At 38.5% G+C, this 14,647-nt stretch overlaps 1 protein-coding gene across 1 annotated transcript; it reads left to right on the forward strand.

The window, feature by feature from the left end:
- Positions 1-1,986: 1,986 nt before the first annotated feature.
- apbb1 (amyloid beta (A4) precursor protein-binding, family B, member 1 (Fe65)) lies at positions 1,987-12,756 on the forward strand. Its single transcript, XM_056373130.1, has 14 exons — positions 1,987-2,143; positions 2,795-3,459; positions 5,433-5,638; positions 5,724-5,783; positions 6,220-6,299; positions 6,392-6,458; positions 6,994-7,140; positions 7,598-7,725; positions 8,493-8,607; positions 8,729-8,813; positions 8,915-8,995; positions 9,152-9,267; positions 9,595-9,771; positions 10,024-12,756. The coding sequence occupies exons 2-14, from the start codon at positions 2,817-2,819 to the stop codon at positions 10,177-10,179; spliced, it is 2,061 nt and encodes a 686-aa protein (XP_056229105.1). The 5' UTR covers positions 1,987-2,143; positions 2,795-2,816; the 3' UTR covers positions 10,180-12,756.
- Positions 12,757-14,647: the final 1,891 nt, after the last annotated feature.

Genomic DNA, 14,647 nt, shown 5'->3' on the forward strand with positions numbered 1-14,647 from the left:
GTGTGTGTGTGTGTTTGTGTGTTTGTGTGTGTGTTTGTGTGTGTGTGTGTGTGTGTGTGTTACACTTAGGAGGATGGGATTTTGCTTAAGGAAATTGGACTTCCTCTTTTCCACTGCCCCTGCATTAGATCCTAAGTAAAAAGATTTACACTTGCATTTTACTCTCTGTACCATGCAGGGGTGGGACTTTCCTTTTCTCAGCTGTTGGGCACTTAATAACCAGTCAGTCACACTGCTGTGTCTCTCAATAACCTATTTTGACATGTACAGTGTAATGAAACATAAAACATTAAACTTCAGTCAAATCAAGTAAAAACATTTAAGAAAGGGTAAAACTGCTGATTTCAAAAACTTCTAAAAAATATTGTATTTTTATTTGTATTGATTATTACTAATTATCCAGTGAATTTTAATATTCTACATGGAAGCATCTGCAGTAGTTATTATATGTTTTTGTTACCCTTCTGTAGTTATTTACCTGCAGCATATAATTTAAAAGTTTGACTAAATTAAGTTATGGATACAAAAAAAGCAATCTTAGAGTTTTTGTTGATATTTATTTTCATCATCATATTCATGAGGCTTTCTTAATTTCCACAATCAACTCTGTGGTGTTCTGGATGTTGTGAGCCAGATGTTTCTCAGCACACCACTTCACTAGCTGCTGGATCTCCTCCCTGTCAGCCATCTATCTTCATAGCGTTTTCTGCAAACTGTTTGATGCCTTTGGAGTACTCATTTTTCAATCTTGTGGGACAAAGTTAGCTCACTTAAAGAAAAACAGAAAATTTCCAGGTCTTTGTCATTTGCTGTACAGTTCAGTGTTTTGTCAAGCCAGTACATGAAAAGTTGACACTCTTAAGTCATCATAGTGTGTATCAATTGGGACTCTTTTTCAGAATCTGCCAACCTCACTAGCTACAATAATACGACTTCTAAATTGTAAGAAATGTAAGATCTTTGGTTTCTGAGTAGGACTAAGGTTAAAATTTGCTTGGTATACAAATGATATTTGCATATCAGCATGAAATTAAGATGCAGTCCCTTGTGTGTAAACGCACACCGCGTTTTTCTCAAGTAAAAGTCCTACATTCAAAATCCTCATAAAAGTACAGGAGTATAATCAGCAAAATGAAGTTCAAGTATCGAAGTAAATGTAGGCTCACTCTGCATTAAAATGTCCCCTGTGACTATCTACAGCTGTCAGAAAATTGTAGAGAGGTAGAAGTATAAGGTAATATAGAATGGAAATACAAAAGTTAAATCCAAGCACATCAAAATTGTACTTAAGTACAGTAGTAGGGTTTCTGCTGAGTACACCAAGTTAACTTTAAGACTTTTTAATACCATGTAGATTTAATTTACTGTCACTCATAGGCCTACCAGGCAAAGTGATGTGACCTATGATGGGCAGATTACTGATTACCAAATAACTAACTTGGTTTATTGAGTTTGTTTATTAGGAACCAAAAACACTAATCTCATACAAAGAGAAGAAATGCCAATGTCCATAGGTAGACAGGTAGACATAATATAAGTAGGCTCCTACCACACAATACAAGGTCCAAAGTCCAGGCATGAATTTTGCATACATCGGGTTAGAGGTCTGTAACAAGGATTTTCCAGCAACTTTTTGTTAAAATCACATATAAATATATTTTATAACTACTGTTACCGCCTACAGCAGAGTTGAAGAAATATTTTAAACATTTGTTCGGGAAATTTAAGAGTTTTTAAATAAATTCAAAGACCGTCTTTGATCTGCAGATACTCTATCTACTTAAGTATATTTAGCCTAGTTAGTCCATCCACGCCCTATCTCCCAGCCACTGGCACAGAAGTTATATATTAATGACTTAAATCCTGAGAAACTGACAATACGCAGCACTGGATCGATATGTCCTAAAACACCATAAAAGTGGATTATATTTCCTTAAATTCCTCTCCTGCTCTTTGCCTGAGGGGCAGCACTGGGCACAAGCCGTGACGTTAATCCGTGACGCAGGTTTGCCCTCCATCATCAGCCGAGCCCACTGACAGAAAACACCACCTACAGACGAAGAGAGCCTTCACGATTAATGGAAATATGTAGTTAGCTGGCACAGTTCCGCATATTTCGACAACAGGAGGTTCGTTGGAGCTGGTAAGTCAAAATTCTTATCATAAGCTTGTTAAGTTATAATCACCCTACTCGCTTTTGATTTCCCTGTTAGGAGCTAACGTTAGCCTAGCCAAGATGACGACGGTGATGATGGCGGACGGTGCCCGTTATTTCCAGCTGCGGCGATGGCATCTGATTAATATCACTATATTTCAGCACATAGTCTCGTTTTACAGCTGGATTTTAGTTAACAACCAGCTAACTGAATCTAACATGGCACACTGAGCTCATGACCGGTTCTATATTTAGCTTTATATCTAAAGAGAAAAAGGTCGTGTTGGCAAATGGAAGATAAAGCTGCTGAAGTGCGTTTCATTTTGGAATGAAAAATGTAACAGTGAAAGTGGGCACAGTAATGGGCAACCCGGAATTGACGAATGTCAAACCGACTTTAGTCTCCAGATTGAAATGTTGCTGATTGTTTTAACGTAACAGTCAATTTAACTTCGCATTTTAAAATTTAATAGTGGTTGTGACAAAGTTAACGCCTCTGAATATATTCATAACCAGCAACCGCAGTGCAAATTCACGAACTCAGGTGAGAAACTCTCGACTGAATCTGTGTTAATCGCTAGCCTGCTAGCTAGTCTGCTAACGGTAATGCTAATAAATCTCAACCTCTTCCTCCATCAGAGCAGTTACATGGAAAGTTACCATGGGTGGCCATGATGATGAAGATATGCCATATGTTGTGAATAAACAAAAGCAAGATGAAGAGCTAAAGAACAAGCTGAATGACAGCAGCCACTGGTGCGACCAGGAGTCCACAGGCAACAATGCCAAATGGGTCAAAGAAGGCCAGAACCAGCTGCGGAAAGTAGCTGAGAACCAGCAGGACCAGGACCACAACTGCAATATCAGCCAAAATGGGAACAAGGAAGACTTCCCTCATCAGAACACCACTCAGGAAGAACAACAGGGAAACGAGGAGCAGACCAAGTCTCCCAAAATAGCAATGACCCCTGGTCTCAGTCAGGAGGAGTCCAAAAACATCCTTAATGAGCCGCTACTCATCGACACTCTGGAGTCCACAGAAGAGAAAGATAAAGAGAGAGAAGAGGACTGCAAAGAGAAGGAAAATAATTCAGAGGAAGATGAGGAGACATCAGGTGATACCAGAGGAGAGAAAGTGGCTGAAGAGCAGAGTAATGTGGAGTGTCAGAGAGAGGGCAGTGTTGTGGGGAGAAATGCCTGCCTCCTCTTCTCCAACATGAACGGGACACCAAGTGATGAGGAGACCAGCTGGCCTGCACTGTCACAGGATAACACAGCTGACAGCTCTCCAAATGGCAACAGAGGTAAACATAACATACAGTTGATGTGAAGACATCTCATTCATGGCTTAATACAACATTATGCATGCTGATAAGAGCAGTTGGGGGGCACAGCTTGCACAACATCCATTAGAAAAACAAAAATGCAGATCAAAGCAACATGCCTCACAAATGGAGAAGATATGGTAAAAAATGTTGTACTGAGCACTGAGTTGATGAGTTGCAGCTGTATAAAAGGGCAACACTTAACTTTTAAGTCCACCCATTTGATTCCACCACCAAATGGTTTATAACACACTGTAATGTAGTTGTAAGCAGATATGTTTATTAGTGTTTATTATTAATGTATTTGTGAACAACTATAACTCCTCCGGTGAACCACCCATAAGTAGAGACTGGTGTATAAACAGATAATAAACTAAAGACTATCTTGCGATGGGATCACACCAGCCACAACGCCTGTCAAAATGTTGATTTTCTGACTCATGAGTACTCACTAGTCATTGCTGCATTTTTACATGAATAGTCAGAACTCAGGGGTTGGACCACACCCATTTTCAAACTCAGCCTTCATTATTATGTCAAGTACACACATCTGTAAAGTTTCGTGACTGTATCTTGCACAATTGTGATGCTATCATGGTGACAAAATTTGTCCACACACATAAAAGTACCCACTAAAGTACTCAAAAGTGCCTCTATGGTAGTTTAGTTCTTGCTACAGCAGTAGTCTCGTGGACCACATTTTGTGATAATGACACACACACACACACACACACACACACACACACACACACACACACACAGACGCACACAGACTCACAAGGTGAGAATTATATCCCACCCCACTGTTATGGCTGGTAAACATCTGCCAGAGTACTCAAAACTGCCTCTGCGGTAGTTCCCGCTTCAGTGGTTGTCTCCATGGCCACTGTTTGCCATGGTGATACACATATTCACATAAGCAATATAGTAACAGAGTTTTAATAATGTCAAATATGCCTTATATTTGGTGACAAATACTGTGCATTACAAACAAACTTGGAATGTCCTTATCTGCTCATAACTACAACACAGTGTGTTATACACCATGTTTGTGTACTGTTTATAAATGACAAATCGGTGGATTTAACGCAAAGTGTTACTGAAAAAAAGCAGGCAAGTTTCCCATCTTTCCACTGCAAATTTCAAATTTTTCTTTGTTTTGTACTGTACTTGGTGTAAAGGGCCTCAAACAAATGAAAGCTAAATCTGTCATGTTTTCCATCTAATATATTGTCATGATATCAATCTGTATGGTGGAGTGCAGTGAAACACTAAAGTCTGTTCATTGGAGTCCACTTCCGTGCTCTGGTTTTTGTGCAGTGCTGATTTGGTGTGTTAGGTTAAACATTTTCTTTGATGGCGCCAGTGCAGTCTCATTATATTAGTTTCAATATTCAGTAATATTAAAAAGGTATGCAGTAATATATAGTAGCTGTATATAGCAAAGTAAAGTGTATGGTACTAATCTAATCTTATCAGTATTCAGTAATTCTGTTTAAATCCTGTGTTCTGTTAATGTTCATTTCATACCATCACCAATGAGTTGAAGCAACTTTATAAATGCAACATTAGATGCTTTATCACCTGTTGTGTGAACAAGAAAAAGCTAGGAAGTCTAGCTTCATCAGTGTGGTTAAAACCCCTCTTTCTCATTGGAAAGCTGATAAATGGGAGTCAAAATCGTCAAAGATAAATTATACAAGCTAACTGTGGTTATTGATAAGTTTATGAAGAGGGTAGACTGTTTGCTGGCCATGGTGACCCATGTTTGCATTCCAGTTTATGTGGTTGTCAGACACCATACAACTATTTCAAAGCTGTCAGCATAATTACACATTTTACAGAATCCTTGTTTTGTGTTTGTTCATTCTTGTCGCTTCCTAAATGGTCAGAGTGTTTTTTTTAAAACCGACATTTAACACTTGTTTTTCCTTTGCTCGCTGCCTTTCCAGAGTCCTTTTGGGACTCCAGTGCTTTTGAGACAGACACAGACCTGCCTTCAGGATGGATGAGAGTGCGAGATACATCAGGCACATACTACTGGCACATCCCCACAGGCACCACCCAGTGGGAGCCTCCATCACCCCTGGGTAAAGTTGGCGATTCTATGATGTCGTCCACTATGTCCCTGGAAACTACACCCTGTGAGGAGCAGGAGGTGAGGTTTCAACGCCCTTTTTACCAGGATAAAGACACTGACGTGTGAAAGCCAAGGTAATAACAGCTTTTGTTACATTTTCCAGGAATCGTGGGCTCATCTTTCAAGCACAGATGAAGGAGCCGGTGAAGGGGAACTGTGGAAGGTAAGTCTTGGAAAAGTGTAATTTGGTTTTGTGAAAGTACCATTCATTATTGGTACGTATAGTATTTTCATATTTTGTGGTCAACAAAAATAGTTTTCGAAAATCCCATGAACATATTTTACTTAGGTGTTTGTCAAGACTATATAAATTGCAGCGTCTTTAATGTACTATGTACTAATGGACTATACTTTTATGTACTATGATTATTATATCTGCACACAAGCCAATATCAGCCCTCTGTTTCTTATCGCATCACTTTTTCACTTGTCCAGTATTTCAGGATGCCACGTCTCATAGGCATGTCTGTTCTATGTATTAAAACAGACTATTTGTTAACAAACTATAAGGTTTACAAATTCTAGCTGGAAAAAGTTGAGCAAAGTTGACTTTGTCATTGTTACCTGTTTTTTTTTCTTCTTTTTTTCTGTGGCTTCAGGAGGAGGGAGAGGTTGCATCTGATCAAAGTCTGAAGGAGTTTGAAGGAGCAACTCTACGCTATGCATCCATCAACCTGAAGTACGTGCTGTGAAAGCTTTTTGCTTAGTTAGTATTTGGTATTTAGCATATTGTCTTATTCTGTTGCATTATTTTTTTCTCTATTATTACAGCTACAATTGCTCCCAATCAGAGGAAGAAGAGAAGCTCACTCCACTCTCCACAGATATAGAAACTAAGGTAAATCAGTATTTACTGCTGCATGATATAAATAAGTCGAAAGTATAAAGGGTCTGAGAACCACAAGACTGGCCTTGGAGCTGGATTTGGTTTTCAGAGGGCTGTTACTATGTCTCTAAACTGCTGCAGAATATTTAGGAAGGCTCAAATGAAAAGGAGAATTTCACAAAAGGAAATAATGAAGTATAATTTATCTAATTAGCTTGTTCTACTTAGTATTGTACTTAAAAATTGCTTTTTGGTTGCTCTTGTGTGATATGGACATGAATATGTGTGCTGTAATTGCAGTTGGTATTTTTATACCTTCTGGAGAGGCGAGGCAGTAAGGCCAAGTGATTTATTTTATTTGTGATATTTTTTTAGCTACACAAACTTTTTTTAAGTTAATCTTTCAAAACTAAATGAGAGTAAAAGAGGTGAATTGAGCATAGAGGAGCTAACACACTTCAAAGTTTGAAACTTCCTACTCCATTGTTCTTCACCTTCCTTGTGCAGTCTTGTTTTATACTAATATGTTGCTTATTTGTACTTTCAGTGCTTTGCAGTGCGTTCCCTGGGCTGGGTAGAGATGTCTGAGGAGGACATGGCACCTGGCAAGAGTAGTGTTGCCGTCAACAACTGCATCAGGCAGCTCTCTTATCACAAACACAACCTTCATGACACTGCTGGTATCTGGGGAGAGGTGAGGGGATTTACAGAGTCATGGAGATACTTTACTGACGACACCTGCACACGTCTGCTGTCTGCTTTAATAAAGATACATTTAAAAATGCAATTTACTTGTCAAAAGTTCACACACATAATTTTAGGAGATTTTATAATAGTACACTGTCTACATCAAAAACACTCAAATCATCAATCAGCGAGTGTTGTATTAGGTGGTTATTGTCAAACACTGTTTAACTATTTTGGTTGAAAATGATGTGGTTACTTAGGCCAGTATATTTTTAGGTCTTTTTTAGATGTAAAGAAAAGTTTCCATGGTTAAATTCATACTGGAATTGAAGCAAAATACCTCAAATAGTAAAAGTTAAAAAGTGCACTAATACATGTAGCTGAATTTCATTGAAGCCCACAAATTAGGTAAAATGTTTTTAAGCTAAGCTGCTCATTGTCAGTATCTGTGTGTGTCGTGACAGGGTAAGGACATGCTGATGGTCCTGGAGAATGACACTATGAACTTGATCGACCCTCTGGGCCAGACTCTGCTTCATGCTCAGCCTATTGGCAGCATCCGTGTGTGGGGTGTAGGCAGAGACAACGGCAGGTCAGTATCCACATTATTAGGCCAAAATGAAAATGGAAGATCTACACAATTTACTTACCTAACTTCTTAATATCGCCTTAAACAAAACATGCTTCAAAAGAACCTTGTTTGATCATTAAGCTTTACTCATTGAACTGTGGTGGTTTTAATTTGACATGGAGGAACAACTACTTTTTATACACATTGTAGCTCACACCTCTAACTTTTGTTTACAGTTAACTGAACTGTCAGTCAATTATACCTCCTGACTTGTTGTGTGAAAATACGCAGTTTTTTCTCACTGTTTTGAATATTCTGCCATTATCCTGTTAAGTCTGCATTTGGTGGTTGAGTTAAAACAATGTACAGCCTCCTGTAGTCATGACTCAGAGGCTTGGCATTCCTTTCAAGCACTTGCACTCTTGTGTGCACCCTTTTAATGGCACACTGCTGCCCTCTGCTGGATCGTTGTGTACATTACATACAAAAATAACACCCCTGCTTTGCCCAGTTTTTGCCTCCAAACTGCATCATTGTGTTCTAACAATCATATTTTTTCTTTCATGCTGCATTTTCCATCATGAACAGGGAAAGGTATACTTCAATTACTTCTACCTTCTACTAATATTTTTTAAATGATTGTCTTCTGCGGATGTTACTTGAAGTCGTGAATGTGGAAATGTTTTATGTGCACAAGTTTGTATCTGTTGAAACTGGAAACACACATTTATGCTGTATTAATATTTCAATATATGAATGTGACCTTTTCCATCTGATTTCACCTGCAGGGATTTTGCTTATGTGGCTCGAGACAACCTGACCCAAGTTCTGAAGTGTCATGTTTTCCGCTGTGACTCACCTGCCAAGAACATCGCCACCAGCTTACATGAGATGTGCTCAAAGGTCAGCCACTACTGGATTTAATTTAGTTTCATTATGAATTCAGCACAGTGTATTCATTCACAATCAGCCGTGAATTACTTACTTGAACTTCACATATTTTTGTCCCTTTATTTAACTTTAGATAATGATGGAGAGAAAGGCAACCAAGCCAGGGATAAGCAGACTGAACTCTGACCCAGATAAACCTGGGCTCATCCCTGTTGAAGGTAAAGCTTACACGTTTTGAATATTATCATAATAAGTAATGATAAGTCTAATATAATAAGTATGGAAACAGATCACTTAATGCCTCCTCCTTTTTTAACAGAGTTTCCTGCTCCAAAAAATGAACTCTTCCAGCGCTTCCATGTTTATTACCTTGGTTGTGAGTCTGTGACTAAGCCAGTTGGTAAGAAGAACACTTCTAAATATGCAATGGTTTATGTTAACACTTCAGCTGCTTTGAAATAATTTCTGTCCTCATCGTAATTATGGGTGCAGTAGTAACTCTTAAGTTAATGCAATGTATCATGGCCTCTATGTGTGTGTTTTCTTCCCTTCGCAGGAATGGATGTAATTAATGACGTGCTAGAGACAGCAGTGAATGGCAAAGATAAAAATGATTGGACTCCTGTCTCTGTGAATGTTGCACCAGCCACCCTCACAATACTTTCAAAACAGGTAACGGACAATGAAATCAGTATAACATGGTCTCAGGGAGAGTGGTTTTTAAATCAGAAGCTAAAATTTCATCATGATGAGCCTCAACAGAAATGTCAGCAATATGTTTCAGTGAAAATTTTTCTTTCACTCAATTACTACTTTTACTAAAATGTTGCCTTAAAACTTCTCAAATATGTAATAAAACAACCAATGCATTTTTATAAATGTTTTATGACATATACTACTGTGAGAGGTTGTAGAGAGAACATTTGAATATTGCAAATGTAAAAATAAAAATACCACAGAAAGTATTTAAATAACACTCATTCATATGTCCATATCCAGAATGAGGAAGTGCTGTCAGAGTGCAGGGTGCGTTTCCTGTCTTTCATGGGTGTGGGGAAGGATGTCCACACCTTCGCTTTCATCATGGCCGAAGGTCCCAGAGATTTCACCTGTCACATGTTTTGGTGCGAACCCAACGCTGCCAGTCTGAGTGAGGCTGTCCAGGCTGCCTGCATGGTGAGTTGTGAACAAATACATGAGAGGAAAGTCCTAAAAATAGAGAGATGAAGAGATGGGATGATTTTCAGAAGACATTTGAGAAATGCTTTGTTTGTATTTTAGTTCTGTCAGGACTTCACTTTATTCTGTCCCAAAGCCAAAAGCTGAGCTAGCACAGATGTCAGTCACAGTTGTGTACATAGACACTCCGGTGTTTAGTCTAGTATCTGCAATACATAATTTAAGCTCTGTGCGTTCTTCTGTTTATAGCTTCGCTATCAGAAATGTTTGGATGCACGTCCTCCCAGCCTAGCCTCCTGCCTGCCCACTCCTCCTGCTGACTCTGTGGCTCGACGGGTCAAGAAGGGAGTACAGAGTCTGCTGGGCAGCTTTAAGAGCTACAGGTCAGGCTCCCAGTCCCCTTGAGTCGGAGCGAAGATGATGCAAGGTCCATTACACACAAGGTCCATCACTACAGCCCCTGCTCACTCTCACGCCTCCTTCTCTCATACTTCTGCCACAGTTTCGCCTTACGACCGTTTCACTTGTCTAGTCGATAGTCTAGTATGTGGAGTATTTTCTGGGGAAAATGTGTGTCTGAAAAAGATTGCATTTATTTCTTTTTTTAGCTTTTACTTTATACAACAATTTTAAACTCTCATCTCCAAACAGATGAACCCCTGGCATCAAGTTTTTTTTCTTTGCTGGGATTCTTTCTGTGAGTCTTAACTATTTTTGTGTTTTAACAGAAACAATGCTATGAATGTTGGATATGGATGTAATATATTTTACATGCCGGCGCTAGAATTTGCTTGGAAAAGAGGTTGCTAGATTCTCTCACAGAATTTGTCTTGTTCCCTTTTCCTCCTCGGTGCAATTACCATCTCTAACACTCCTCTTTTTCTACTGATTAAAGAAGGTACTGTAATCCAGTCGTTGTCAGATGGTGTCAAGTATCCTAATACTGATTTTCTAAAACATCATTGCACCTCTGTTTACCACCTTAGGTTGTAATACAAGCGCTGTAGGCGTCTCACTAGTGTGCCACGTAGTTAAATGTCCTTGACCCTCCCAAACAATGTATTTTAGTCTTCCAAAGAACTGTATGGTCATCTGTCACATAGTGAGCAACCACTGATTTGAGTGTAGTGTGTTTCTCATACATTCTGCATGAACATTTGCAAGTTCAGTGCTAGTGTGCAATAATCAGATGTTCCTGTATGGTGTGGTGATAAGACGGCTGCAGTGTGATTATTTGTTCACTTTAATGAGAGTCTGAATTGATTGGGTGCAAGGCTAATGGAACAGCAGAGCCATGTTGAAAATCATTATCTTGTGATAGAAATCATAGTAATAAGAAATACAAACTCTGGGTTTTCACACAGCTGTTTACCACCAACGAACTACTGAATAGTACTGTAGAAACTCACCACAAGCTGCATGTTTTGATAGCTTAGAGTTCTTGCTGCTTGCAGCAGCAGTTTAGTGCTTAAGACCCATTAATGTATCCTGTAAATTCTTTCTGTGTTTCTGTATGGTAAGAGGAGGCTGGAGTTGATGTGTTGTTTCGTGTTACATAGGCATGTCACTCTAGTTAGTGTCAGTGTTTATCATAAGCTAGCAGTAGAAAGTTAGACTTCCTGTCAGTTCCTTCAGACTGAAAAGATGAGAGCAGGTCAATGTTTGTATTTACAGTTTGTGTATATGAGAAACCTAGAGATGATTTCTCCAGTGGTTCACATTTTTATTTTTTTCCTTGGCCACATTTTGACGTGTGTGGGCCCCGGGCCGCTCCAGTTAATGTATTTTCTATCGTTTCCACACACTACAATGTACACAGTTAAGATGATTTTCACATTAGCTTGTTAGATTTACTTTTTATAAAGAACACACTAATTAGCCAAGTTGTATTTTATCTTTATGTGTCTGTCAGTGATAAATACTGTATGTAGCACAATAGTAATAGTCATATTAAAGATGCAGTCAGTAAGATGTTTTGGTCATTTTTAGCTCTGCAGGGTGTTTGTTTGGCCATGTTGTCTGAAACATTAGTATGCTACCTAGTTATTGAACATCCTCAGGTTAACTGACTCCACTACATAGACATAAAGCAAGTCCACAAATAAAGAAAAACTACATGTTCTTTCAAACAAAAAATTATTTTAGAGCAAATGAAACACTCAATTAAATTACAAAAAAATATAGTGAAAAGGAATGAATGGACATGAATATAAAATACAACTTTGTATTGAAAAAAACAGACAACATGACCACTATATTGTACTGATATTAAAAAGTGAGACTTAAAGTTGAATGTTTAAGTAGCTGGTGCATAATTGTGGAAGTGGTGCAAAAAGCCATTTTTTAAAAATAATTTAAATTTTTTTAGTCTCATTAACTTGATATCAGCATGATATAGTTCACAACTAGAGACATATATTTTTTTTATGTCATATATCTTTAAATCTTTCTATATTGCAAAAAGCTGAAATCAGAGGTCTGATCTGATCTGCATTCTCATCTGACTATCGAGAGGTGTGACACCTCTTTGAGACAGAGACTCCCAAATATAAAGCTGTCATGGAGTCAGTTCTGTTGTCTGACCTTATTGTCTGAACTTGTCACCCAGTGGTGAAATCAAAGCAGTGTTTTGTGATGACTGGCCTTCCTCAAACTTTCATTCATAGATTCCTATTGATGTTTTTTTTAACATAAGTCATCAAACACTAAAACTCTTACCAACTGCTTCTTTTATATGTGTAAGATATAACACTAAATGAAAACTAGACTGCATTGACTCATATTACTGCCTTGTCACTCATGTGTCACTTGGAATTATTGTGCTTTTTCTCCTTCAAAGTTTGCTGTGTCCAGTCAGTGGCAACACTAAAGCCAGATGAGTTAAAGAACATTAGCAGATTAATTTATTTCTGTTTATGTAAATTAGGTGTATAAAATGTATGTATATAAAAGTCACTGCACAATAAATGTGAACATATCATACCTGTTTATCTTGTGGTCTTTTTAATATCTTGACAGTCATTTTTTTTTTTTTTTACATCATGTGAAGCCAAGTGGCTCTGAAGAGATTGGTTTCCAAAGGGCAGGTCTGGATCCTAGAGCCTGAAAATGTCTTCTTTGGTTTCTAGTTGTGGAGGCATAGACGTTTTTTTCATTTTCTATCAATGGCTTTATCTATCATTCCCAGCTTTTCCATTAAAATGTAAAAGAAGCCACACACAACCTGTCTGGCTGTTTTGCATATGCATTAAACCTGCTGACACCGGTCTTACCATATGTATTGACAGACCAGACACAGAACGCACGAACAAAAAATGCAAAACACAACCCACCCCCCCCCAAAAGTCATCTGTTCACTTCATATCAGCACTGTTGCCCCCACCTGGTGAGTTCAAAAGGATGGGTAGGGCTGGTTATTGTTTCCCGGAGAGATGGCTTTAGAGATGAAAGGTGCATATCAAGTGGAACCCACAGCAGCCGCAGACTGGTAATAATGGGCTCCACCACCTCCACACGAATATTAGGCATGCCCTGTCAGCGGGATCCCCGAGCAGTCGGACAGATCAAGACTCTGGCTTCCTTTTGAACAAACAGACAGGGACCCCCAGAGCTAGGTGACTGAACACATCACAGTCCACTGTCACATGCACCATGTGTGTGTGAAACATACAACAGGTGTATTTTAATTGAGAAATTGCTTCTTTAATACCCTGCAAATATTGCTCAGATTTACATCACAGGAGTCGACGGGCAACATGCATGTGAATTTTTACCATCTATTGACGGATCATAGCTCATACTTACACTCAGTAGCCAGTTTATTAGGTACACTATGCTAAAACTGATGCACTAATAAATAGTGCCCTTGTTGAAACAAAAATAGCTTTAACATTTGAAAAAATTCTCCAAATAAGTCAGTTAGCATTTTGAACCACTGTGCATATATGTACAGCCTCAGAGAGTTGCTAGCATGGCTGTAGTCTCTTAAGCTGTGTCCCAAAAAGAAGAAAGCATACTCAAAACAGTCAGAATTCATATTAATAATAAAAACAGTTTTGAGTCTGCTATTGATAGTCACTATTCTACCATAATGCAAAACCATGAACAAAGGAAGAAGAGAAGCTAATCATAGAATAATATTAAAATGAATTGTTGATGGTAATGAAACAGTTCCCAGAGAACATCAGAAGACAAAAAACAACTTGAATTTTCTTTTGGAGAAACATTTTGCCCGTCTCATCGTTGGGTTTAATTTGCAGTAGCATTCTTCAGTTGCAGTTTGATTACCTTTGCAATTTAGCATGTGATTCCTTGGATACTAACTGCTGTACATGTACATGTGATGTATGTACAGCTTGAGTCTTGCTTGATCTGTGTTTAATATCCATTGATGTATTGTGCTTTTGTGTTTTGTTACCACTGGTTTCTGGAGGTGTTTGTTTAACTTTATGGGCCTTTTGTAGGTTGTAGTTTATGCTGCTGTATTGTTGCAGCAGTATATTGTTTTATACTGCAAGGTCTTTCTAATATGTGGTTCAACTCATTTATGTCAACAGCAGAAGACAAACAGCTCCAACAAAGGCAAAGATTATAACCAACATGAAGGTTGGATATATTGCAGGGCTGCTGTTTTAGACTGTATGAGTAGGTGCACCTTATTACCTTTACTTTCTGTTCTTTGACTGTTTATTCCTGATACAAAAACCATACAGTAGTTCGAGGCTTGTATATCTTGGATAATGAATGTGTGGCATGCTTGCAGCCACCTATGCCCCTAAATCCCTTTGTTGCCTCTGTATTCTGCTGCTTGTTATTGTTCTGCAGTGTGTGTCCATGTATCTCTGAAGCCAGGTTTATGCTCTCCGTATTTGCC

The sequence above is a fragment of the Seriola aureovittata genome, chromosome 4, assembly GCF_021018895.1.
Source record: "Seriola aureovittata isolate HTS-2021-v1 ecotype China chromosome 4, ASM2101889v1, whole genome shotgun sequence".
NCBI classification, from domain to species: Eukaryota; Metazoa; Chordata; class Actinopteri; order Carangiformes; family Carangidae; genus Seriola; species Seriola aureovittata.

Bases quoted from the DNA above. Each gene is read 5' to 3' on its own strand.
- apbb1 (XM_056373130.1), top strand. From the start codon at position 2,817: ATGGGTGGCCATGATGATGAAGATATGCCATATGTTGTGAATAAACAA. The intron at 5,639-5,723 runs GTGAGGTTTCAA...TACATTTTCCAG, and splicing joins CACCCTGTGAGGAGCAGGAG to GAATCGTGGGCTCATCTTTC. The intron at 9,268-9,594 runs GTAACGGACAAT...GTCCATATCCAG, and splicing joins TCACAATACTTTCAAAACAG to AATGAGGAAGTGCTGTCAGA.